The following is a 26,238-nucleotide window of genomic DNA, read 5'->3' as shown; positions in this document are numbered from 1 at the left end:
AAAAAAAAAAAAAAAGGGGAAAAAAACAGAAGACATGATGAACAATGCTAACGACACAAAGAGGCACCAAAAATCAGCCCAGCCCGCCTGGCCTGGCCCACGTGGTCAGTGGGTTTTCTCTGAGTGACAAGTTTGACCGGGTGGTGGCAGCCACACTGAAAACCGGAAAGCCACCTCCGGGCTTAGCAGGAAAGTGTGAGAATGATCAGGTCCTCCAGAGCCACGAGAGGCAGAAAGGCAAGCACACCTTTTCTGGCGGCCTCAGCTCCCCTGAGACACAGGTCTCCTGAAAGCACAGCCAAGGCACGAACAAAGCAGAAACTAACCGAACCTGCTCAGCAAGTCGAGAAGGTGACCAGCTAATTTTTGGTTCGGTTGATTTTTACTATAAAGTTCTGAAACGGAGTGCCGCGTCCTTCTTAGATAAAGGCATGGACGAGCGAGGACCTGCTCTGAAGGACACGCCACCAATTCTGAATACTGGGGTAATTCTGAAAACTGCTTGGAACAGATTTTCATCACTTTCCCTGCCTGTCACTTTTGAGGTGAGTCTTAAGTGACAACTAACGTGCTACATATCTACATCTAACTGAGACCTCTCTGCAGGACGCTACGGACCAACACGACACGGCAAAAGGAAGCTTTGGGACACGGGGCCTCAGACGGAGGCTACGACACGAGATTCCTGTCGCCTTACGTCGTAACTTTTGAACAATTCCAGGCAGTAAAGTTGTTAAAGAAAAAAAAAAAATCAGTTTTACACAAGTACTGGCAATGTCACTCTTCAGGTTACAAAGAGAAGAGATAACCAAGTATCTTCCGACGTGGCTCCTCCTGTCCCCAGGCGTGGCGTTCACCAACGCCAGGCCCCAAACCGGTTTCCAGTTGCGAATTGCTCTCGCCCCATCTTTTATGTGCCAATCCCAGGGAAGGAGGGGGAGACAGCTGCAGGGGGCTTCGCTAACTCCTCGCGCCCCCAGGGAACCAGCGCCACGCCGGGCAGGCTCACCGACAGAGCACGCGGCTGCGTCTTCAGGACAGCCTCTCGCCTGGCCTTCCTGCAGCACTCTGTGGCAGATATTAATGAAGAAATGCTTCTTTTCTTTTTCCTTCTGGCTGCCATCCACAGCTTCCCAATTCTGTTCCGGTTCTGCTTGAAAAAAAAAAAAAAAAAAAAACAAAAAAAAAAAAAAACATCTTTAGCCAAAGGCAGTGATTATTTCTCTGTGAGTCACACCATAAATGATGATTAAGCAGAAGGGAAAGGCCCAAAGCTCACAAGCCTGCGGCCGCTAAACCTCAGGCACCCACGTTTCTGGACCCGGGCGGGCTGCAGGCACAGCCACTCACCGAGGATTTCAGGCTTCTCATTTAATGTGACAAAAACAAACTGCGTCCAATGCCTCCTCAGAAGAGCAGGCATAATGAGGGGGACAGAGTATTAAACAGCAAGGTTCTCCCAAGCCCCAAATTACAAAACCAGAAAGCCAAAAGCAAATCCAGATGGCAGCTGTGCCTTGGGAGTGGCAAGGCGCCATGCCTGAGCCAACACGCCCTAAGTCCAGCCAGGGAGACGGCCTACGCAGCTTGAAGGACACCCGCCACCTCTTCCACACCAGCAGGCCGAGCATGGGGTGAGCGCTCGGTACCACCAGGAGGTACAGAGGATATGGGTGGTCCTTGGACTCAAACAGCTCATAATCTAGTCATCTATGAACGAGACAGATCGGAAACCCACAGAAGGCGGAAGGAGCTCCTGCTGAGTACCAACGGGAAATCTGAGGGGCGGTCACAAAAGGCAGGCCATCCCCTGAAGTCGCCGAAGCCACGAATTAGAGCTGTGTGAAGGACGACGTGGACGTGAAGATGCCCTTTTTCCAGACTGGAGGCCAGGGTGTGGAGGGGAGCCCCACAGCTCATCACGACGCGCCGACACAGCGGCACCCCAGTGCCAGCCACCGGGAAGAAGCCGGGATGGCCGTGCATGACGACAGGGACAGACTGTCCTGGCCCTGTTCCGAAGTCCAGTTTGGAGTGGGGTGGGCTGAAAAGCCGTCAGACGGGAGGACCTTCTGAGCTAGTGGGGAAGCGTTTTAGCTCTCACCTATGGCTTTCTCAGAGTCACCTGGGGGCAAATGCCACAAAAGTAAGTACTCGCGTCCCCAGAAAAGCAGAATGGTAGCAGAAGTGAAGGGATGCATCTCTACCTCCCTCGCGGACCGTGGGTTGTGTCGTGCACACAGTGACGTGTAAAAACACAAGACCGAATAAAGGAGATCCGATACCACCCCTGTTTACTGTAAGAAACCTGAGGCCTGGCGAAGGCCAGCAATGCGCTCAATAAAAACCAGGCAGGACGTGGCCACATGAGTCCTCAAACTCGTCCCTGATGGAAGGCAAGGGCTCCCGCCGTGCAGAACCTGCCTCTTCGTGCCTGCACCCCAACATCAGCCATGGCGCCACTCCCATGTTTAAAGGGTGCTGAACTCCTAAAGCACAAAGAACACTGACTTCCACCGTCCCGTGTTCAAAGCTCCCAAATGCCCCACAGAACAGGAATTCCTCTTTCTAATGTGATACTTCTAAGGCAAATGGGACCACACACAAGGTGCTGTCGCAGCAGGTAATTACGTGACTGTCCCTGTCACAAGTACTGTCCCCACTGTACAGATGCAACCCGCCTCTACACACACTGAATTCCAAGACAGCTGAAAGGACAAGCCCAGAAACTAGCCAACCAGACTGTTACCCCTGCTGGGAGACCCCTCTCATTCAGTGTCCTCGGACCCTACCGAACTCGAAGGCCCGTGGAGCAGGATTCACGCGCGTCAGGTGCGCTGCCGGGCCCCCAGCACGCAGGCTGAGCCCACACAGAGCAGACGGTCAACAGGCATTCGTTCGGCGGACGCACACGTCTGCCACGCAGGCCTTCGCGGCGAGCCAGCTCTCTGCGACAAACCCCACCTGTCACTAACACGGCACTGCCCTGCATCCCCAGGCTCCACAGCCACGCTCTCGGCCTCGCCAAGAGTCTGAGGTCGGCGGGGGACACCCGTCCCGTTTTAGAGATGAGGAAAGAGGCGATGAGACAAAGCGGGACAGCACAGGGTCAAAGGCATGAACAGACCCGGCCTCGCCAACCTTCACACCAAGCCTCTCGCCCTCGAAGCCCGTCTGTCCAGGTGCTAAGGGCGAACACTGCCTACTTGGAGGTTGTTGTAAGGGTTTAAATTTACTTTAATTTTTTAATTGAGATATAACTGACATATAACATTGCTTTAGTTTCAGAGACACAAAATAATGATTCGAGATATATATATGTTACAAAATGATCACCACAATAAGTTAATATCAGTTACAAATTTGTGTGTGGGTGATGAGCATTTTCGAGATCTACTCTCTTAGCAAGAGTTTAAATTTTTTAAAACATTTCTAATCACATAGCACAAGGCCTAGTACACAGTAGGCACTTGGCAGTTTTTACTAAAATATGATAAGCTTGGCCCAAGGTACTCCAAGTAGAAAACGGTGATGCCAACCTCAATTCAGATATCCTGCCTTCTAATTCACATTGCTACAGGAGGTGGCGGGAGCGTTTCCAAACGTATGCCTGGGGGAGGCACGGAAAGGCTCCCGTGAACACACGGCGGACACGCGCGTGGGCGCAGGGCCCGGCCTACCTGCATGCCGGGCCAGGGCGGACAGGTCGTAGCGCCTCTTCCCGTCGGTGACGCTGCACAGGAGGCTCTCCTTCTCCTTCACGCAGGCGTACTTCGTGTCCCACGTGAAGAAGTAGGTGCAGTCCACCTCCCCTGTGAACACAGGGGCGCCTCTCCCACCATCGCCTGCGCCATTGGAAAAGGAAAAACAAAACGTTCCATTACACGGCCGAACCCAGATGTGTCAAACGAGCAAGGGAAGAAACAGCCCACGCCGAATGCGCAGGTAAACAAACGCCAGCCCCAAACCCCAGAGATCCGAGGGCTCAGAGGTCACAGCAGCTTCTGCTGGGTTTGACAACCCCAACACCCTCAAAGGTGGGCCTGTGTCCCTTCCGTCTAGATATGATGATCACAACAGGCCACCAGGTGACTTAGAACGCAGTCAATGGGGACATGAAATGGGTACCAACGAGGAACACCAGAGCCACTGGGCAGGGCTCTGCTGCTGCTCAGGGGCTGCGCTCAGCCTCTGCGTCAGACCAGGGGTTCACAGAAAGGAAAGCAGAGACCAGAGCCCTCGCTCCGGGAGTGACACCGGCCTGATGATGTGACTGTGAGCAAGACAAGCTCCCGGGGGGTCACCCTGAAATGAAGGTGTGAGAGGGACGATGTCTACAGTCGCTGCCACCTGGCACGGCTGGAGGCACACCTCCAGGTGCTGCCCGCGCCCTGGACTCTGGGGCTCCATCGGCGTGTGCCTCTAAGGCCCTATGCACACGCAGTCTCCTGGTGCAGCACCCTGCGGGAGCCCCAGCAGCTCGACTCTGGTCTGGAAGCCAGCTCTTCCCGTAACTCCCCAAGTCCACGAAGCCTGGGATTCCGTGAACTGTGTCGAGTTCCCCGCTTACGAGAAATTCTCTCCCCTCGCCTACCCAGGCCGGCAGGCCACGGCCAAAGCTCCGTTTCCCACCCCTCGGTGGTTTAACCGTCCTCTGGGCCATGACACGGCCGCCTTAATCGAGGTTTGGTACACTTCTGCCCAGTGTTCTCCAGGAAAAGGAAATAACATTCGTACCAGGGGCAGACGATGTTCCAGTTGCAACTTTTACTAAGTATTTCGTATCATAAACATCATAATTATCATACCAGCAACAGCAGCTAGCCTGTACTGGGCATAGTCGGAGCCAGGCACGAGGCAAGCCTTGTAGTGCTACTTGGGGGGCTGGCTACAGAAACAGGCTCTGATCTAAGTATTTTACAAATACTGGCACATTTAATCCTAAAAGCCCTGTGGCACGGGTACAGTTCTACCCCATTTAGTAGATTTAGGGTGGCTACATAATTTGCCTATGGTTTCACAGCTAGACAGCAGAGGAGCCAGGAACCAAAGCCAGACAGTCTGGCCCCAGAGCCAGGCTCACAAGTACGAGGCAATGCTTCCCAATGCTGCTGCGGGCTGTTCCTCCTTTCCTTAGAGCAAGCGCTTCAAGCCATTCTCTTTCAGGAGCGGTACCCCGATCTCCCTTTCTGATAAGGCGCCCACCCTCTGGAGCGAACCAGGGTCAGGAGAGCTAGGCTGGAGCCGGCGCTGCCTTGCCCCCAACCCCCCCCCACACACACACGATTTACACCCCGCCGACTCTCACTGGAATCTTACTTTGCTATGTGGAAACGATCTGCAAACTTGAAGTGTTTGCTGTGTTTGTCTTTTGCCAGATAAGTGTACAAACAACTAAACAAGACTACAGATGGTTCCAGCACCCGTCCCTACTTGGAGCTGGTTCTGCATCTGAAGCTCACTAATAATCTGCAAAGAGAGTCCATCTTATAATCACTGGGTGCATCTTACCTGTCTTCTTACTGAATCCCTCAAACTGCTTTAGGAGAACAGTAAGCTAAAATACCCCACTACCAAACCGCAAACCGCATCTGTTTATTCGTTTTTAAACACGGTGGGCTTTGCCTTTGGGGGGTTAGCGTTAGCCTTTCAGTCTCCCGCCTCCATCCATCACTCACTCCTGAAAGTACCACCCTCGCTCTCCTGACCCTGGTTCACTCCCAGCGCATGCCTTCACATGGCCTCCCAAGATGTGGGTCCACGACCAGCTGAAGGGCAAGGGGACTTCCCCAGTGGAACCAAGGCTGAGGAGGAGCGGCACCCCCTCTGCCGTGTCTCCGTGGCAAAGGCAGTGCTACCTACCTAAGTCCACCACACTGCCTTAATCTCCCCTCCAGGCTCAGAGCTAAGCTCCATTTCCCAGGCTTTCTGCCTTGAGGTTGGCCAGGCCACTTAGTTCTGGCCCATTAAAAAAAAGTGCCACTTCCATTTTGCAGAGTCCCACAGACAGCAGCAACACAGATGGAAAGCACAAAGGTCCCTAGTGACCACAGGAAGCAGAGCCTCACGTCCACCTACACTGAACTAAAGAAAATAAACCTTTAAGGTAATGAGCCGCTTAAATGCGTGGGTTTCTTACTAGCCTATCTTAATACATCACTCGTGCCAAAAGAAAGATCTAATGCCTGATTTGACAGGATCACCAATAATAAGGTGGTATATCACAGCACACTAGATGTGAGCTATTGAAACAAATGGCTACAAAATATATTATGATTAAAGGAATAAATTTATGTACCTTGTGTCTTAAAATGCAGGAGCCCTAGATTCACCAGCGTAAATAATTCCTGGAGATTCAAGTTAAATTATAAACCACACTACATTACACAGCTAATTAACACCCATTCACATGCAAAAATACATTGTTACATTTACCCAATAAACACAGAATCTATCACGGAATTTCCTCTAAAAACTCTAAATTTAAATTTGGACAAAGTAATAATGGAATAATTTTTCAGTACATACAGTTAGCTCCGAAGTTTGGAGGACTGAATCACAGAGCTGGAAGGAGTCGCGAATATTTTATAATCCAACTCCGGCCTGAGAGCAGGCTCAAAATCCCCCACAGAACATCATAACATCTCCCCGTCCGGTCTCCTTGTCACAATCATAAGGAAAACAGCGTAGTAAAACACAGAGATTTGGGCATGAGGGCATCGTTCATTTTGTCTGGTCTGCAGTCACGTGACTTGGGTGGCGTGTCATGTATGGACTTTGTGAAGCAGATTTGACAAATCATTAATGACCATTAAATCTCAGTGTCGGGCACATAAATTTTCATTGTGATGTTCTTTCTACTTGTATGTTTCAAAATTTTTATAATAAAAAGTAAAAGAGAAAAAGAAACGCCTTCGGTACTTTTTCATGCCCCAGCTCGCTGGGGCTGCAGCGTTCCAGCACAACTCCAGGGCGTCTCCGCCTCTTCCCAGTGCGGCCCCGGCTACGTGCCCTCCTCGACGCCCGCCTCGTCTGCTGAGCTCTTTTTGGATCATTATTTGACCTTCTCAGTGCACCCTCCAAGACCCTGGCCAAGTCATTTAGAAAAAGCCCAGAAGAGAACCGGGCCACGAGGTGGGAGGGAGACTGGGGCCGCAGGACCCGACGACAGAGCGGCCGGGCCAGCAGAGGGTCCAAGAGGCCCAGCTGGGGAGGACACGGCGGGCCGAGTGCCTGAGGCCTGGGGCCTGGGGAAAGGGTGAAAACAGGCTGCATTTCCCAGGGACTGGGACACGAAGGAGCAGCGGTGTACCCCAGAGAGGGTCTCCTAAAAGCCTGGAAGCGGTGAGGACCATGAAAGATGGAGAATCTGGGGAGGGCAGCAGGGCACCGAGCCAGATGGCAGATGCGTCCCAAAGCCACGCCCCCACACCCCCGGGACTCCAAACGGATTTCTAGATAACGTCCAGCTCCTTTGCAGGACCAGTGAGCTTTTCACGATGTGGTTCCGTTCTCCTGCCGGGGGTCACCTTTAGCCATGTTCTGCATACATACCCCGGATGTATGAGCCACCCGTATTCGTGCATGTGCATGAGCTGCTCCCTCTGCCCACAGCCGCCCCGCATCCACGCCTGGCTCACTCCACCTCATCCTGCAGGGCCCCCTAAGCAGCACCTCCTCTTTCCTTACCTGCCTCCGTCCCCTGGCTCCCCAGACCCCAGGACACTGACCCCGGTGCCTCACTCCTGATCAAGTGCCAGGCAGCTACCCCCGCCGGCAGCTCTGGCCCAGCCCACGTCAGCCGGCAGTGCAGTCATCGGTGCCCCCTCTCTCTGCTCTGCACACGCCTTGAGCTGTCATCACACATGCGCAGGTCTCACAGGGTCCAGGTAAATAGGTACTAATGGAACGTATGCTGCCTGACTCAGGTGAGAGCAGAAAGTTATGAAAAGGGCCGCAAACAGACGCCGGCGCAAGCCCGGCCCCCGGAGGAGCGCGGAGGGCTGACAGGCAGCAGCGGGGCCTGAGAGCCACGGGAACAGTCCTGACACTGCGGGAAGAGACGGGGAGCGGGCGTGAGGCCCCTCGCGTGCCGTACACTAGGCTCCCCCTCCGCTGGCTCTGGGGGCAGCTGATCAGAGCTTGGTCCTGACCACGGCCCTTCCGCACGCCTGGAGCCCAGTTCACACCACACACAGCTGCCTCTCCCGGACCCTGCAGTGAACCACAGGGGAACCTGCCCGCAACCAAAGGGTCACAAGCTCCGCCACAGAGGCACACAAAACCAACCACAGGAAGCGCGAGGAAGCCGCTCAAGGTGCGGCGTTCACATGCGCGAGCCGCTGCGCAGATGGCCTCCCTGCACCTCCCCGCAGATGTGAACCACGTCTGGGATCGGCAGGACACGGAGGGCACAGCTTTCTGAAACGCCAGAGCCGCCGTGACTTCAGGGAGCTTCCCCTAACCGCTCAGAAAAACCAAGCCCGTGCCGTGACTTCCTGCGATACCCAAATCCAGCCCCTACCACAGGGCCACCACCGTGCCAGGGTCACCCTGAGACGTCGTAAAGGAAGAGGGGTGTAGGGACAACCCATTCGAGGCTGGCGAGCAACCCAGCAGCTGTGTCTGTAGGCCCTTTGGTGCGAGCCAGAATTCAAGACAGAAACTCCGTCCCAGCAGGCCCGGTGCTGGGCCCACTCCCAAAACAAACAGAGCAGGAGGAAGATGGAAACAGGATGTGTGTGCTGTTGGCGGGGCACTCCTACTGGAGTCTGGGGACTGAAGGCGGCCACGCCCAGCCGAGGACGGTGGATGGCTCCATGCAGCATTCCACTCCCAGGAAACACGCCCATCGACGCAGAACACAGGTAAAGCCCCAGGCCGCTCACCTGCAGTCTCGCTGCACTCGAAGTTGATGACAGTCATTCGCTGAAAGCCCGAGCTGCACTCTTCGCCTCCAAAATATATCAAGGTGAGGTCTCCGTCGGAGTATCTAATACACACACACGAGCACACGCGCGTTTGGTAGGACCGAGACAGAAACTTGAATTTTTAAACATTTCTACTTTAAGCCCTGTGCAGACCATCAACAAATCAGTACTGACACAGAACAGCACGCTCTCTCGCCAGCTGGGGGAAAAGGCTAAAGGAAATGAGTTCCAAATGTACAGGCTTATCGTCCTTTACTTCAAAGTAGTAACTGGCTCGAAGAAAGCGCTGAAGGTTTTGCTGTGAGCATGGAGATGCCTCTGCTCTCCTTTCTGGATTTTGTGCAAAATAAATAATGGCCAAAAAGCACACAGCTCTTCCATAAACACAGTCTTACCTGAGGGATCCTGGACAACATTACTTTCAGAGAATTACGTTTTCACGATGCTTTTGTGACAGTAACCGCCAAGTTCAGGATCACGAGAACTGAGCTGAATGCATTTTCTTAGTTGTTTAAAACTTTTAAGTAATGCTAAAGGCATTTCATATTTTCAGAATGCCAGAGAAAAATGGAAACGCCTTGGAAAGATACATTTTAAAGTACGAATGCCACGTCAACTATAAACCAGCTTCCCTACAGCATGGTTCCTTCCTAACAATGGGCTATAAAGCAAACAGTTTTAACAGAAGCACTCTGTCAGGCCAGGAAAAACATCCAACTGCTTAGTGACAAAAGGCGACCTGCCTAAGTCAAGGCAAAGAAAAGCGAACGCTGGCTTCACTGACTTCTGTGCTCAAGGAGAGAGCGGGGGGAGGGGGGGCCTACGTCCCACAGCGACAGACACAACGCGCTTAGAAAGTGCGCGAAGGCGGCTTACACACCGGAGGGTTTGATTCTGGAATCTTCCTGCCACTCTGACTTGAGTGGAATCAGTCTTTTTCACTTGGCAAACCGCAGCCTGTTTCTCGTGACAGACCTTTGCTTCAATTTCTCCACAGATATTCAAATAAAAAGTATACTCCTTCGTGTCTGAAGTATAGTGACGAGCTAGAGAGGAAAACAAATGCGAAGAGGCTCTGTCACACCCATGGGTGTTAGGGTTCTGGTGCTACTTGAGTCTAACCCGCGTCCCTCCTTACGAAACGCCTGTCCCAGGGACCCTGGGTCAACTCGGCCCCTCGCCTGCTGCCCTGTTCCTAAGGCCCCCACTCACCTCCGTCCAGGCTGAGTGGCTTGAGGTCGATGGCAATGTCATGCTGCTCACTGCTCAGAGAGCAGGTGCTGCTTTCCAAATAATCCCTGTGGCAGGCGTACTCGGTGACCCACTCGACCTCATAGCGGCAGTTGGAGCTGGCTGTGAGCTTGGGAACGGTGCCCTACCAAACGGTTTGAAAGGAGCAAAATTAACTTTTGAAAATGCAGTCTAAATGCAGATTTCCCATGCTTCTGAAAAGCTCCAAAGTAAGTTGCTAGGTTTTCACATTTTTCTCTGTTTTTGAATCGTCATTGCCCTTAAAGTATTTGGATTATCTTTCAACAACTCCGTTTACTTGTTATGTTTTTGGTCACTTTCAGAGTCATACTCCAGCTTCAACCTGTGAGACCACCTGAACTCAAGGTCATCAGACACCCACAACCTCAGCAAGCAAACGTGCCTTGCGAAGGGTGTGGGGTCTGTCCCATCCTTGCAGAGGTGCTGTGGAGCCTGGGCCAGATGAATCCCCAAGTTGAGTGGGAACTAGCACGCGTGTGAGCATCTGGGGGAAAGTGGTCCTTAAACCCTTTCCTAAGACTGTCAAAGGGGCCTCGGGCACACCTTACCTGTGCTCGATCCCCCCCTCCCCCAGGGGAAGCCGGCGTCACCTGCCCACCGGACTCTGGCAGAGAACGGCTTTCACAAACACGGCTTCAGTATGAACTGCGACGCACACTGTTCCCTGGGGGGCGGTGTCATCTTTAACCCCCCGTGGGAGAATGTTACTGGCCTGGGGATCAGACATAGCTGTGCTGCTTCTAAGCACCATGACTCCACAAATGTTTACCCAGCGCCGGCCACGGGCCAGGCACTCGTCCTCAGTGCTGGCTCTGCAAACACGGGTCCCGTGCTGAGTAAGCTGCAGAGGTGCAAGTCCAGCTCTGCCTGTCTGACTCAAAACTGGAGCTTTAGCCGCTCAGCTCAGGAAGTCGGACATCTGGTGACGGCGTGACAGGGTGCCAAGTGAGAGCAGTCGGACACAGAGGCCACACAGTGTCTGGCCCACTTATCTGAGATGTCCAGAAAAGACAAGTCCATAGAAACAGAAGGTAGACTTGTGGTTGCCAGGACCGGGGGCAAGTTCAGGGGGTGACTTGACACTGGGCACAAGGTTCCTTTTGGGGGTGATGGAAATGTTCTCACACTAACAACCATTAAAATGTACTTAAAACAGTTGGATTTTACAGTTGGTAAATGCAATGAAGCTTTTTTAAAAAAAGACTTATATGACAAGATGAATGTTTACTCAAAGCTCAGCTTCTAAAAGCATTCCAACGGCGGCATAAATGCTTAAATACACCTTCACGCATTAAAGAACCACACGTAACCCAGGCGAGAAATGGACCCGCTAGCTGTTCTAACAGCGAATCAGCCTCCTCTGCTAACGCCGCTACGTGCCGTGTACCCCAGGGAGAAGCGAGGTGGCGAGCTCCCGATTTTCTCCACCCTGAGAGCGTGGAACCACTCTTACTGAATGTAGAACAAATAAGAAAAGGAAACAATGAAACCACTGCCAGCTCGGCAGGCCTAAAAGATTTCCATTCACATGTGTGGGTACGAATGGAAAGCATCAATCAATATTCCTGAACGTCATACTCAGAACTGACATCGGGTACTGGTCGGCCCGTCGGGTCTTCAGCAAGCTCCCACCACACGGCCCTGGGAGTCTGGGGCCGTGAAACGGAAAGCTGGCTGGGGCTGCACGTTTGTCTCCGTATCCCACCACACAGAACAGGCCGGCCGCCAGCCCGAAACCAGAGCAAATTCCACGTTTGTTTGGGGGAGGGGAGTACGGCTCCCTAGCAAAAGAATTCCTCTCCTCCTACTTCGTTCTAGTGCAAGACAGAAATAAATTAGAGGAAAGCCCTTCCCTTCCTCCGTGGGGGGTGTCCCCCTTCCATCGGCACCCACATCTGCTACAACGCTCACGCCACCACCACGCGGGCAGCGCGTGCGTGCGACATGCGACACGGCTGGGCACCAGCCCAAGGACGACCCGGCTGATCCCACCCTCCAGGAGTTTAAGGCTGTGCTGAAACTGAGTAAACAGCCAGAGGCCAGAGCCATCAAGCTGCCTGGGAGCTCGGGAGGGGGAGGCCGCGAGGGGGGAGCCGCTGCACTCAGGCCTGCAGGGGCCTTCCTTCCGGCCATAACTCTCCATAAGTCTCTGACGTCGGTGCCCCGCACGGCAGTCGCTGGCCTGCACGATTTCTGCAAGGTCTGCATGTCGCCCGTATACTCACATCCTATGTTTCTGTAAACTAATTAACTATTTTTACCTCGCCTCATCCTACACATAATAGCCTTGAAATCACAGGTTTGGGATTGTACATAAGGTTTTCAAATACCCACTCAACTTGGCATAACTATGAAAATTTTTTAAATCTGTCTGTGAACCCCTTAAAATCATCTCCTGCAACACTACAGCAAAGCGCCATCCTGCATCGACGCCCAGAGGCCCCTCGAGGTGACTGAGGAAAGCAAACGCCCTTCTACCAGGAGACACATAGGCGGCCGGGGCGACCCAGGAAGCTCGTCGACTGCCCCGTGCCTGCACCCAGCCCCACTACCCGGGCCCAGCCCCAGGCCTGTGCTCCTCAGGCAGCCCAAGCCAACAGGCATAGCTGGGAGACACCCCAAGACAAGCCACTCACCTCCCTGCGCTCCGAGGGGCAGACAAACGTCACAGTCACGGCCGGGCTGTGGCCATCACAGAAGTCTGGCTTTCCTGCCTCTTCTTTCACGTAAGTCAGGACAAGCCTGGATGGCACACGTAGAGAAAAGTGTGTTACAAAAGCGCCTGTCGCATTCCAATGACTCTGGGTTCCTGAGCACTCAGCATGCTCATCTGGGGCAAGGTAACACGAGAACAATTAAAATGTAAAAGAAGCTACAATACAAAATAACTTTAATTCCTCTCCATTTGGGAAAAAAAAACTTAAAAGTAAACTTCAATGAGTGCTACTTTCCTAAAAAAATAAACAAACCTATAAATTTAAATACTAAGAAAAGCTGTTTGAGTAAAAGAGAAAAAAAAATATGTAAATAACCTAACGAAACAGAACAAACGGCTGAGCAGGCCAAGCGCACTTCTGCCCACGAGGCTGCAGGTCCGTGTCCTCAACCCCGTGCCAGCCGAAGGCCTTCTGAAGCAGAAGACATCCACGCGGCCTCCCACGGCCACGCCAGGAGGGCCGGAGCCGCTGGAGGGTGTGCTGGGCCCACTGTGGGATGAGCCACCACTCCTGGCGAGCCAGCCAAGCGGAACCAAAACCAGACGGCACGCCTCTCTCTGGAGACAAGCTCCGGCTTTCATTTCACGCCCGCACTTTACGGCGCCCTCTCCAGCCCTCCCAGAATGAAGAATCACCCATGTGGCACTCAGGACAATGTCACGGGTTGGCTTCTGCCCGCTCCCACCCCTCAAAATTCATATGTTGAAGCCCTAACCCAGCCCCTCGGCAGGTGACTGCACTTGATGATAAGGCCTTTAATGAGGTGATTACGTAAAGAAAAGGTTGTCAGGGTGGGCTGGTCCCGTATGACCAGTGTCCCTATAAGGGGACGCTGGGACACAGACGTGCACAGAGGAAGCCCATGTAAGGGCACAGGGAGAAGATGCCTGCCATGGAGAGCGGCTTTGAAGGAACCAACCCCGCTGACACCTTGGACTTCTGGCCTCCAGAACTGAGAGTAACGGCAGCCCGGGCAAAGCAGTACACACACAGGAGTCTCCCCACATTTTAAGCCTCAGTCATGCTCCCACGTTGCCCGTGGGCACGCGTGTGATCTGTAACTGCAGCCCTGACATGCCGCTAGCTCCAGACCAGGACGGGCTGCAGCGAGCCATCTATCCGAAGCCCCTGAGATGGGGAGAAAATCAAAATGCTTGATCCCAGTTCCGGCCAGGGTCACATGTGGATCTCTGGAGAAACACATCTTTCTGCCAAGTCAGGGGACAAAGGCAGGAGAAGAGTGTGTGTAAGCGGCACAGCTTCTCATGAGAAATGAGCCACCCCCTGGGAACTCGGGTGCCGCTGTGCCCCAGGCAGGAAGCAGCCTCTGCGCCCTGGAAGGAAGCCAGTAAAATGCCCTTCCTGCCTCTCGCCCTGCAGGATGGTGTTTACAAGGAACAGATAAGCACGGACACAGACTTGACTTCGCGGGCGACTTGCCATGGTGAGTATCAGAACGCACCTTAAGTTGGGTCTTGTGTATGAAGTGACACACGTGGACGCGAGCTGGATCGCGATATGTTTCTACAGCTCTCAGAAACGAGTGATTAGAGAGCCGCTCGGCCAGCGAGCCTACATCCCTTGTGGCAGTGACCAGTGACTGTACGAGCATGTGTGGAACAGTCACTTTGCAGGAATCAGCGTGCAACAAACTGAAAAGCCAGGATCTTGCTAAGGATGACAAACGCCAGCTGCAGACTGACCTGTCCTTGCCCACGAACTTCAGTCCGCCCTTGGGCTGCCCAACGTCGAACGCCTGGTCCCCGCGCACCAGGCAGGCGGCAGTGCCGGCCGGACAGGCACGTAGCTGAGGATCTGAGCCCCGCAGCGAGTCTGCAAAACATTACATACGCACTGGGTCAGATTAGGCGTCAGGAATGGTAATGACACTTAACCTTAAGTCCAGCGTCCACTTAAAAAAAAGCGCCGTATGTTTTTAAGTCTCCATAAGAAACGAGTTTAGAAACAAGAGCTAGGATCACGCCCCACTGTAAGACGCGGGACAAGCCAGGAGCCTCTCTGAACGTGAGAAATTAGTGCAGCACCACCCGCCTACAGGGCTGCAGGGAAGTGGGGGCAACGCAACCTGCCTGCTCTGCAGCTGGTGCATCAGAGGCGCCCAGGAAACGGGAGCTATTATGGAAGTCGTAGTTAAGAATGTGCTCCCTTTCCCCTAGAGACACTCTAACTTCAGCGCGATTCCGTTTCAAGCTGTGAACAGACTAGACAATGTGGGCGCTTCATTTATTAGTGGGAACATGAGCAGATCAGGGAACGAACTCACAGACGGTTCTGGGTTCAAATCTTAGACCCGCCACTCACTCCCCCTACAACTCTGGTCTGACTACACACTCTCACTGCCAGTTTGGGGGCGGGCTGGGAAAAGAGCGTACTAAGTATGTCGAGATCCATACCTGGACTTTACAGACTGCCGGCTGCAACGGCCATTAATGACACAGCCGTGCTCCTCCCCCCCCACGCTGCGTCACTGTGATCGTCACCTGGCATCTGATACACACGTCATGGGTTTTACTTATTTTATGTTTCTTCCACTTGACTACGAAAGCAGGAACTTCCGTGTGGTCAATGCTGTAATTCGGTGTCTCAGTCAGTGCCTAGCACGTAGTAGGGGTTCCAAGTTAGTTCCCCCATGAGTGAGCAAATATCGGCTGGCTTGGGCTTTAACTAAAGCCTTAGCAGCCCACGCGGGCAGGGTTACCACCTCTTCCCCAGTTTGCCATAGGAGCCACCAGGTGATGAGGAGGATAGTGAACTCTTAGGTCTCACGCCTGCATCACAGGGTTTCGCTAGCGGATGGTCTCAGTCCACAGCGAGCTCTGCTGTGTCGTGTGTGTGGGCTCCTGGCCCCCACAGGGACGCACAGTGGACAGACCGCTTGGTTTACTGAAGACAAATGTGAGGCAAGTGCCCCTCGGTGTGCAAAGAGTTAAGCCAACAGCAGGAAAGCTACAACTGTCCCTGAGGTTGTGAGGGTCACTTTCAAACCCGGGGAGGCTCAGGGCCATTTCCTGGGGAGGGAGAGTGTCTGGGCAAAGACTGAGGCACCCCCCCCATGTGAACCAACGGCGCCGAAGTTCTGCTCGAACAGCCGGTAAATCGGAAAGAAGAAAATTCTTATAGGAACATACCCAGTGAGTTCGAATAATCCTAAAAGTGATAGAAAAAAACAGAAATCTAAATGTTTTCTAAACTAAAATAGCATATTATTTCAGAATTCAAAATCTTTAAGACTTCAATTTTTTAATCAAATTTGAGATATAGACCCATTTAAGACAAAGACTTTGTCTATCAACCTTTTCCCAAAAGAACAATAAAAGCTGCCGTCAGAGAAAAAAAGAATGACGTAAAAAACCTGACACACAAAAAATTTAAATGATCACTGGTCATTCTTGAACCCTGTATGTGGTATATTCACTTTTTAAAACTGTTTAGAAATAAACAAAATGGTACATAAAGTACACGTACAATTTAAAGAATGACTGTAAACTAATACTCATGTGCTTATTACCCAGCAATACTAGCATATACTGTTTATTTTTAAAACATTATTCCAAACTTTCCTAAGGCCAAAATCCTATGTACTGTGTAAGAAATAAGAATGTAAGGAAAACACAGAAAAAAATGAACTTTTTATTAGTTAATTATGAGCAAAGTTTACTAATGGCACAGTCGCTGCCAGCATAGCAGAAGGCCAAGTCCTGGCCTACAGGACTAACAGTTCATAATCCTTGAAAGAAACATCAAGCTGGCTTTTAGAAATCACTGATAGCACAAGCATGGGCTTAGTGAACGCTTCTCATGGCCCTATTAGATAAAGACCATGTACCGCCTTCAGTTAATTCAGCAAAGGCTCCTGAGCTCCTCACACCAGCTCTGGCCCCTTCAGAGGAAGTGAGGCAAGAAGTCAGCCCAGAAGGAAAGACACGTCGTGACCAAGTGGCCCAGGACTCCGGGCACCCTCTCTCTCCTACCAGCCTTCAACTCAAAGCCAAGGGGCATAGATACACCCAGCTCAAGACAGTCCTTCACCCCCGGCTCCCCGGGAACTCTGACTCCATCCTGCTTCGGCCGTCCCCGGCGCCCCAGCACACCCAGTCAGTCCATTCCCCCCCATCGCACTGCAAGTGAGATCTACCTGGGAATCTTGAAACCCAGTGTCTGGCAGAGAGAACACACTGGGATGGACCAACAGTGGGGAGGGCATTCGTGATGGAGTCAGAGCTAACTGGGGCCCAGGGCTGGGCTGTACAGAGAATGTGGTGGGACGCGGATCTCCAAGGAGGTGAGTACAGGGAGGAGGGCAAAGATACCGAAGCCTTCTCAAAGTCTCTTCGCCCCCACGCCCACGCCCCCCAAGATTCAGACCTATGTCTCTGCAAACATTGATGAACAGAGTGGTGTCCGGGTCAGAGTCATCCACCAAGTAAGCACCGCTCAGCTTGATCAGCGGGTTTAAATCATGCTTCCTGAACTCTCCGTCAAACGCATAGCACGGAACCTAGGAGAGAGGACAGGAAAGTCAGTCTTCAACACACACTTTCTTGGGGCTCGTGGCTCAGCGAAGCCTATGACCGATGGCACATAACACTGGCCTCTGGTGTTTAGGGTCTATCAGGCCATGATGCCACCGAAAAAGCAAAGGCTTACAAGTGCTTCACCTGCTCCACAGTCAGGGTCCTGTTCACCTGCGTGCGCCCGCGCCTCTGCACCCACCCTCACTCATCTCCACCGGCCCCTCCTCCCTCCCCACACAGCAGTATCGCCCACCTTACAAAGGTCCTCCCGTGTCGTCCACCCCCCAGCTACTACCACACAGCTGTGACACTTACAGCAGAAGTCCCTGCCCTGCCCACCCTCGTCACCTCTTCCTCCCCGCCTTCCAGTCTCTCCTGAACTCGGTCCCCGCTCGACCAAAACCACACCTGCCAGGTCACCTTCAGCTGCCAGCTGTCAGATCTGATGTTCACGCCCAGCCTCCCGCCAGCTGGGCTCACAATGGTGAGATTCTGGCTTTAAAAGTTCCATCTATTTCTGAGGGCAAAGTGTTCAAGTCCAGAGATGTGCCCAAGACTAAAAAAGGCCCTGGTCACCTACCTGACACCATCCACTACAGTGTCTTTACTTGAAACACCCTGTAAGCTTTATTTCCACAGTAATACACCAGCATCATTTTAATCATGCTTGCAAAGGAACATTCTAAAAACTCATGTTCTCTGCAATCGTTCAAGGTAGTTTGCTTCCTCATTTTCTACGGATAATTTTCCTAAAATTGTCTTTGAGATTGAAGCTATTCAGAGGCAGATCTATTTACAAAAGTTAGTGCTTAATATTTAGCGTTCAAATTTTTCTTAGATGCTATCAAATCTGCAGGAATGCTCTGACCCCGTAACCTTTGCCCCAGCCCTGTTTTCTGAGATTTCACGGAGAGCTAATGGATTAAGTCAAACAACTCACATCTCCTCAGAGCCTCAGGGGACACGTGAACTCATTCCAACCAAATCCTTAGAGCAAAGTCTCCCACAGCTTCCAAGGCCGATCAGAGATACCGAAGGAGGCTGGCCGGCTAGCATGACGCACAGAGAGCTGGCAGAATCTGAAGGCCAGATGCCAAGCCTAATGCTGTGTCCCACAGAAAAGCAACTCGAATAAAATAAAGGTGTTCCTGCAGGCTGTCACTAGGTTCCAGCGAAAGTCACCAGTGTCCACAATCCCGCAAATCTAACACTTGTCATTCCCCAGCAAGATGACACAGAAACACAAACTCGAGAGGGGAGAGCTTCAGCTGACAGGTTAGGATGGGAGATCAGAGGCACCTCTCCAGCTATAAAATGAAAGAAAGGGGAGCAGGCTGGCCCACAGCTCGGGGGAAGAGGGGCCACACGGGAAATAACTCGTAACTCTGACTTAGCTCAATTCCACCAAGAGGCTTGAGGGGTTCTGTAAGCAAGGCCCACAGACACACAGCCCAAAGCGGTTAGCAGCCTCTGGCCGGCTCTCTGCTCCAGGAAGGAACAGCAGACACACCCTATACAGCGCCCCACAGAGCTGGAGCGAGCATCGGAAAACAGCCCGGGCTCCTGGGGAAAGTCCTCCCACTTCCTGCTCCACGAGCAGGCAACGAAGACATTCATGAGAGTGGGAATGTGGCAGCCGCAGGAGGAGGCGGTGCCAGCTCCGCACTCCACACGCTGCATGACCCTGTTAACGCTGTGTCTGTGTTACCCGTATTCACGTGGCTCCCGTAAGTTCTGAGCTGTCTGTTCCCGAGAGTGCTATGGCAGGGAACGTACGTCCGCAATGTTTTAAAGAAATTATTATCTAAAAACACCCTACCACAATCCACTGAACAAGCATTATGGTGGTAGTTTTAAGAGGCACGGTCTGGAACTACCAGGATCTTTGCGCATCGAAGAACAATCCTAAGTCTGACAAGGCAACACTAACAAAGGAACGAGGAGACGTAAGGCGTGGAAATCAAGAAACACCACGGACTCTAAACCGATCTGTTTTTTTTTTTCTTTTAAAGGAATGCTGAGTGTTTCACAAGTACGTAAAACACTTCACATAATTTTCGAAGTTATGCCGTAGCCCGTACTATGTAATCACATCCTACTGAAGACACAGAAAAGGGAGTGCGCTTCGTCAGGCTCTGCGGGCAGGGGCAGCAAGGCTATTTTAGCAGCCATCACGCTCTTCAGATCTTTCTGCCTAATGCGTCTGCACCTAAGACAGAAAGAAATTCAGGCTGTGAACAGAGAGGTGCCCTCCATACCTTCAGTCCGTGAGCTCCTGAAAACAAGAATCTTTCCAAAACGTAATGAAACGTCTACTGCTTATCCCACAACAGGCCCTCAGTACGTGGAAACTGAATGAATAAGGCCCCAGCTGCCGACCAGAGCCGGAGATGACCAGAGCCGGAGATGACCGCTGAGAACAAACTGCAACATTTCCCATACATCTTAGGTAAGTTGCTAGGAGAAAGTAAATGTCGCTGTTTTGAGAAACACATAGTACACCTCCCTACTCCACCCCAAAAAGAAAACAATTCAGAACAGGGCACCCTGCTCCTGCAAAGGGCCACACAGAAAACATTCTGGGCTTCCTGAGTCCCGCAGGTCCCCGGTACGCAGCCTTCTTTGTTTCCCTACAACTCTGTTAAAGCACAAAGGTCATGCTTAGTTCTGGGGTGGCGCACACAGACCTGGGGCCGGATGTGGCCCGTCGGCTGTTACTCTGTGACTCCTGATCTATGACACAAACGAAAGAGAACGCAAATCGCTATTTATGTCTTTAAATTGGAAAACAACTTTTCCCTAGGTGGTGGGAGACACGACTGTCAATTTCGCAAAGCAAGGGAGGAGGCTGGAGGCGCGGTCGAGCCAGAAAGCATGGGTGTCGCTGTCAGGCTGGGAAGCAGGGCCCAGGGGAACACCCGTGGGGCCTGGAGAGGTCTGTGGTCTCCGGGGAGAAGGCACATCGTCTGCGGTTCTGAGAGGCTTTCCCTGCCTCATGGTATACTGGCCAGCAGTTTGACCTCCATTTTAAAATTTAAAGTTGAAATCTGACACCATCTCCCGAATACCAGGGGCGCTTCACTAGGCCTCACTTCTTCCCACACTCGAAGCTGTTTCCTAGCCAAGCGCTCCTTATGCTCTGGCCTGCGAGGCAGCATTTTGCCTCTGCCACTCCCGTATCAGACTGTCTTTGCTTTTGCAGACTGCCGTATTTGGTTTTATTTTTTTAAAACAAACTTCTCTCTTTTTGCTGTTCCTAAACGACACTGCATTAGGCCATCAGTGAAGATGACCCCCATTTGTCAGTTCTAGCTCCTAAGTGAGTCTTTGACCTCAATCCCTCAGAACAGAAAATCAATGAAGTGAGACTAATCAACCCACGAAGACTGTTGCCACGGTTAAGACGAGCGTGGGAGGAGAGAAGCGGCAGAGGGAAGTGCTGTCTGCTCCCCTCACGGCCCGGGACAGTCACACGGCACAGCCAATTTCAGAGGCTCTAGTCTTAGGGAACAGGATCCTTCGTGGATCACCAAGAGTGACTGGACTGGACACCAGAGAAGAAGCGGAAGGAACGACAATGGTCATCCAGCCTCAGAGGTGAGCTAGCAAAGAACCAGGGACACCCGGCCTGGATTCGCAGTCCAGAAGCCACCCCGAAGCCCCATGTGGAGACGGTGCCTGCAGGCGGAGTGAATGCGCTCACTCCTAGCTCGATCACGCTACTTAGTTACTGAACTGCGCAGCACCAGAAACCAAGAACTAACCTGCCTTACGTGGGTGAACCCTTCTACTTCGGTCACATCCTGTGATATTTTAAATGCCCTGTCCTAAAAATAACCACCTAGTACAATTTTAGCAGTTAGATCACATGATATCGTTGCTCAATGAAGTTTGAAAACTAAAAGAGATTTCCACCCTAAAAGATTTGTGTATTTCAAATCTTAAGGGTCCCAGAATGTACGTCACAAACACGTAACCTTGAAGTGCCCTTGTTACCTCTTTGTTAGCTTTAAATGTGTCTTTCTTGCAGGCTGCAGTGGTCCTCCACTCAAAGTAGTGCACGCAGTCTGCTGTGGCTATAAATTCAGGAGTTCCCTGTCAAAAATAAAATTATAAGTTACCATGCTGTACACGGTAAAGTTTTCTTTTTTAAAGTTAGAAAGAATAAAGGCTAATGAAAATTTTTTAAAAGTAGCAAAGAGGGGGTGGGGTGGGTGAACGCAACTGTTAGTTCAACAAGGTCATCACGAAGTTCCCAAACCCAACGATTCTGAAACAAAAGCTTCATGAAATCATGCTGGAATTTTAGTATAATCAGGCCAAAACTGTTCTCTTGCCCCAACTATGCAAGTACAGTAAACTCATGGGAAGGAATCCTCAGAGTCCTTCTGTTCTCAAACTCCAAATGTTCTCCTAACCAAATGCCAACAAAATCCAAGCCAGAAAATGTGACCTCATGCTTCCTGTAAGCCAAGGGAGGAGGCCCATCCAAACTCAACTGGTTCGTAAATCAGCCTCGCTTCAGACACCCCCACCCACCCACCACCCACCACCCCTCGAGGGCAGCTCCCCTCCCCACCGCAACCGAGACTGCCTCCAAACTGAATCACGCCATGGCGGGAATTTACCTCTATACTCTCAAAGGCAATTCTAAGGAGTTCTTTGCAATTCTGATTCTTTTATGATAAACACAGAATTCTTGAAGGAAATCAGTTAAAATGAAAACAGCAGCTAGCTTATTCAGTAATACGGACTTCCATATTTCACATCACTGCCGACAGATTTTTTTTTTTCCCCAAGGTTTCAACATGAACAATAGTGCAATTGATAGGTTGGTCTAAACTTAATGTAAGTTCTATTTCTAAAGTTCTTTAGAGAAGACATCATGGATCTGAAGATATAATAGTCACGGCATCAAATTCTAAAATCATATTGTAATGCAATCTTGGAGCCACCTGAGTTTCACTGAACCTGATTTTTGTAAGCACTTGGGTTCTCGCTCGGATTAGAGAACATTCACAGGATGTGTGTACAAACTGCTTTTCCTAAAAGCTAGCAATTATTTACCGAAAGCTCCTTTCTAAATAGTAAAGATTAAAGTCAAAAAAATCACACACAATATGCAGAAAGCAGAAACAAATCACGCTTTAAACAATGATGTCCCCTTTCAGCATTAGTAAAACCCAAAAAGGGTGGGAACCCCATTCCCAATGGTCAAGGCTTTTCCTAGATAGATGTCGGCCTCTCCAATTTAATGTAAATGAGGAAATAAAACATTAAAAAACATATTACCCTAAAACCTATGAAAATGAAATGCTGAGAGGAGAGATTTTAGGGGAAAAAAATTATGCCTGCGACGTAAGCATTAAACAGTGCTTTGAGTTTAAACACACTAATCACTCTGAATTGTAGTTTTACGCAGGATGCAAATCAAGTTTCACTTAAAAGTTGTAACTATACACTTAGGAATTTTTACTTATTGGTTCTTAACGGCAATGTGATTTGCTTGGGGTTTCTGTTTATCTGTTTACGTTTTCAATTTTGCTCACTTATTCTTCCTTAGCACACCGCTATAGCGAAACCTCCGAAGGGGCATAAATTTTTAACAAAAGAAAGATTATAAAGTGACCCTGTGGACTCACCAAGGTCTTCCCACATAGGAAGGTGATGCTACTCTGGACTCGATTTGTTCTTTGCTTCAAATCGCAGTTCACTGTTGTGTTGAACTCCAGAACAGTTCTGGTTGCACTTTTCAAAAGAGAGTCGCCTATTTGGAGAGGAAAGAGCATGAACAAGCTATAAAATGCTCAAAGCTGTACAGCTGTTTCCAAGCATGAGCAAATTAAAAGTGGCACTATAATTCATCTGAAAGGTTATGAACTTACAAAATGTCCCTTCCCCAGAATCCTCCATCTCACGAATGGCATCCCCATACACCCAGCTGTTCAAGCCCCAAACACATTACACTGAGTCCTAGCTTTCTCTCATCTACCCCATTCAATACGTCAGAAAGTTCTATTACTTCTACCTAAATCTTGAATCCATCCACATCTCTCCATCTCAATTACAAGTAAAACCACTATCATCTGTCTCTCACCTGTACTCTGGCACTAGCCTCCTAATTGGTGCCCTTGTGTCCAATTTTGTCTCATCCCTCACTACCTCCCCTGCCCCAGTGTGACTGAAAATATTTATGCATCAGAACCTATAACTTAGCACTGAAATTCTTCAATAACTTCCTATCGTACATGCTAAAAAACCAAAGTTCTTTAGAATGACCCACAAGTGGAGTGATCATGTCTCAGTTTGCCTGGGACACTACTATAATAGAATAAAAAGTCTATATAGCAATATGATAGTAAATGGCATTGGAACACATAAACTGACAGACTACAATAGAGACTAAAAGACTAGAACAGAGAACACAGAGACATTTGTGCAAACCAAACTTTAATATATGACACAAGAACATATTAGATCAGTGGGCAAAAAAGAGACTGTTCTATAAATGGAACAGGAAACAAAGTGACAATCCATACAAAAAATAAAATTGGATCCCTACCTATCACCATATACAAAAATCAACACGAAATGGATTAAAAATGTAAATGTCAAAAGCCAAACTTCAAAACTTAGTAGAAAATTTTAGATCTTAATGTAGGAAAATACTTAAGAATCGATGGTGTTAACTTCCAAAAAATTGATAAATCTGACTTACTAAATTTAAAAGTGTATATTCATCAGAAAATAGCTTAAAGAAGACAAAAACAAGTTATAAACTGGGATATACACAGAGCTGGCAAAGCACTGGCATCAAGAATATATATACTCACGCACAAAAAACAAAACAAATTCTAGAAAATAAAAGAAAATGAATGACCTCTGACTGACAGAGCACAAAAAGAGGAGAGATAAAGAAAAATCCACACCTAGCCAAGATATGGGAAATTTTAATATCGAAACCAAAGAGAAAATTCTAAAGCTTCTAGAAAGAATAGATCACATGCAATAGATAACTGAGATATAAAATGGACAAAACATAATCAGACAGGAGAAAAAACATATGTCAATAAATACATGAAGACAGCACTGGTGAACAATAAACTGCAAATCAAGACCAAATGGCATACCAATTACAGCCATTCCATCGACAAAAAAATTAAATGCCAAATGTTGAAGAGATGGTCCTGAGATCAGCGTTGCTGGTGGAAGTGTGAACTGGTACAGCCACTACGTAAGTCAGCACGGCATTACGCTCTCAAAGTAAACGTTCACATACCCTATGACTCAGCTATTCAATTCTTACATATATGCAGAAAAGAAAACTGCACACACGTATACATAACAAGATGCAAGTGAAAAGAACATCTCGAGTTCTTCATACTAGCAAAAACCTGGAAACAACCAAAATTCTCATCAACAGAAGAGTGGGAAAATTAATTTTGGTAGATCCACACAATATCATATAGAAGTTAGAAGGAATAAAGCACAGCGTGAGGCAACAATATAGTTGACTTTTAGCAATACTGTTGTTACCACTTAAGTCCCAAAAAACTTAAAAACCACATTTACACACACACACACACACACACACACACACACACACACAAAGACTAGGGGTGGGGGGCTGAAGAAGAGAGAAATGGAGGAAGAAATTTTTTAAACATGGAACGTGAGCTAATGATTAATGCCTGTGAAAAGGGAGATGGGGGAGCGGGGGGAGAGGGACAAAGACACCTAGCTAGTGGCTGTCAAGTCCCTAGATTTTGTTAGAGATGTGGTTTATTACATTATCCAAAACAACTAATTAAAAAACAAAAAGAAAAAGGTTAGTACACAGATTAATAATGAGTGCACATAATGAACTCGGGATTATAACTGGTCCAATATGATAGATACATCTGAGATCTTTTTTAAAAAAAGAAAAAAAAAAGGAGTGAAAATTAAGATGCCAACTGGAGATCGGGTAATGGGTTTCAGAGATGCCTTACATCATCGGGCTGACAGTACAGCGGTTCTTTATCCTGCCTACCTACGTGCAAGGGTCTGCCTGAAACTCCCGAGGTCTATTCGAAAATCTTTTTTTTTCTTTCTTTCTTTCTTTTTTTTTTTCCTGAAAGGGCGCAGAATCCCTGCTGAGGCTCCGGGACCGAGGACAGCGCCCTATGGACAGCGCCTTTTAGCCCCGCCCACAGGGGGTGTGTCTAAAGCTGGGAGACAGGGCGGAGCTTCGGTGCGCCCCTGCAGCCCGGCGCTCCAGGAGACTCGGAGGGCGGGCCAAGCTGGTGGGAAGCGGCACACGCTGCAGACACAAGAGGGCGCTCAGGGGCCGCAGCCCCCCACCTTGAAGACCCTCCCCCACGCCTCCTGTTCCCCCACAACGCGGCCCCGTTCCGGCCCTGTGCCCAGAGCTCCTGGGGCTTCTCATAACTGCTGGGCCCACCCCGAGAAGGAAACGAGAAGGTCCCTGGCCTCAGGCCGAGAGGGATCCGGCAGCGCTCTGCCGCCGCGGCGCGGGGCACCGGCATCCCTCATCACCAGGCCCATCGGGATCGCGCCCGCCCGTCTTTCTCGCCTTCCTCCTCTGCCCGATCCTCCGCCAGGCGGCCTCTCGAGACCGGCTGCCAACCCGGGCACCCGGGGAGAGGCCACAGCGAACCGCGGCAGCGAACCGCGGCAACCGGCCAGCCTGGCCGTCCTCCCCGGACAAGAGCCGGGCGAGGACTGCGGGGCGGCGGCCAGCACGCCAGGCCCACGGCCAGCTCCCGAGGACGGCGCCAAATG

At 50.4% G+C, this 26,238-nt stretch overlaps 1 protein-coding gene across 1 annotated transcript in view; it reads right to left on the bottom strand.

Annotated features, from left to right (window-relative positions):
- The window catches only part of IGF2R (insulin like growth factor 2 receptor), an 86,329-nt gene that overhangs the window by 53,604 nt on the left and 6,487 nt on the right, over positions 1–26,238 (bottom strand). Inside the window, exons 2-11 of the mRNA XM_023523443.1 lie at positions 23,097–23,221; positions 21,451–21,549; positions 17,306–17,438; positions 14,623–14,752; positions 12,839–12,944; positions 10,143–10,305; positions 9,811–9,976; positions 8,889–8,992; positions 3,681–3,845; positions 1,010–1,150 (exon numbers count right to left, since the gene is read on the bottom strand). Of these exons, the coding sequence (XP_023379211.1) occupies positions 1,010–1,150; positions 3,681–3,845; positions 8,889–8,992; positions 9,811–9,976; positions 10,143–10,305; positions 12,839–12,944; positions 14,623–14,752; positions 17,306–17,438; positions 21,451–21,549; positions 23,097–23,221 (1,332 nt within the window). The remainder of the gene's footprint in view (positions 1–1,009; positions 1,151–3,680; positions 3,846–8,888; positions 8,993–9,810; positions 9,977–10,142; positions 10,306–12,838; positions 12,945–14,622; positions 14,753–17,305; positions 17,439–21,450; positions 21,550–23,096; positions 23,222–26,238) is intronic.

Source organism: Pteropus vampyrus, unplaced genomic scaffold, assembly GCF_000151845.1.
Source record: "Pteropus vampyrus isolate Shadow unplaced genomic scaffold, Pvam_2.0 Scaffold392, whole genome shotgun sequence".
NCBI classification, from domain to species: Eukaryota; Metazoa; Chordata; class Mammalia; order Chiroptera; family Pteropodidae; genus Pteropus; species Pteropus vampyrus.
Note: the sequence above shows the minus strand (reverse complement) of the source record. Positions and strands in the feature narration are given on the sequence as shown.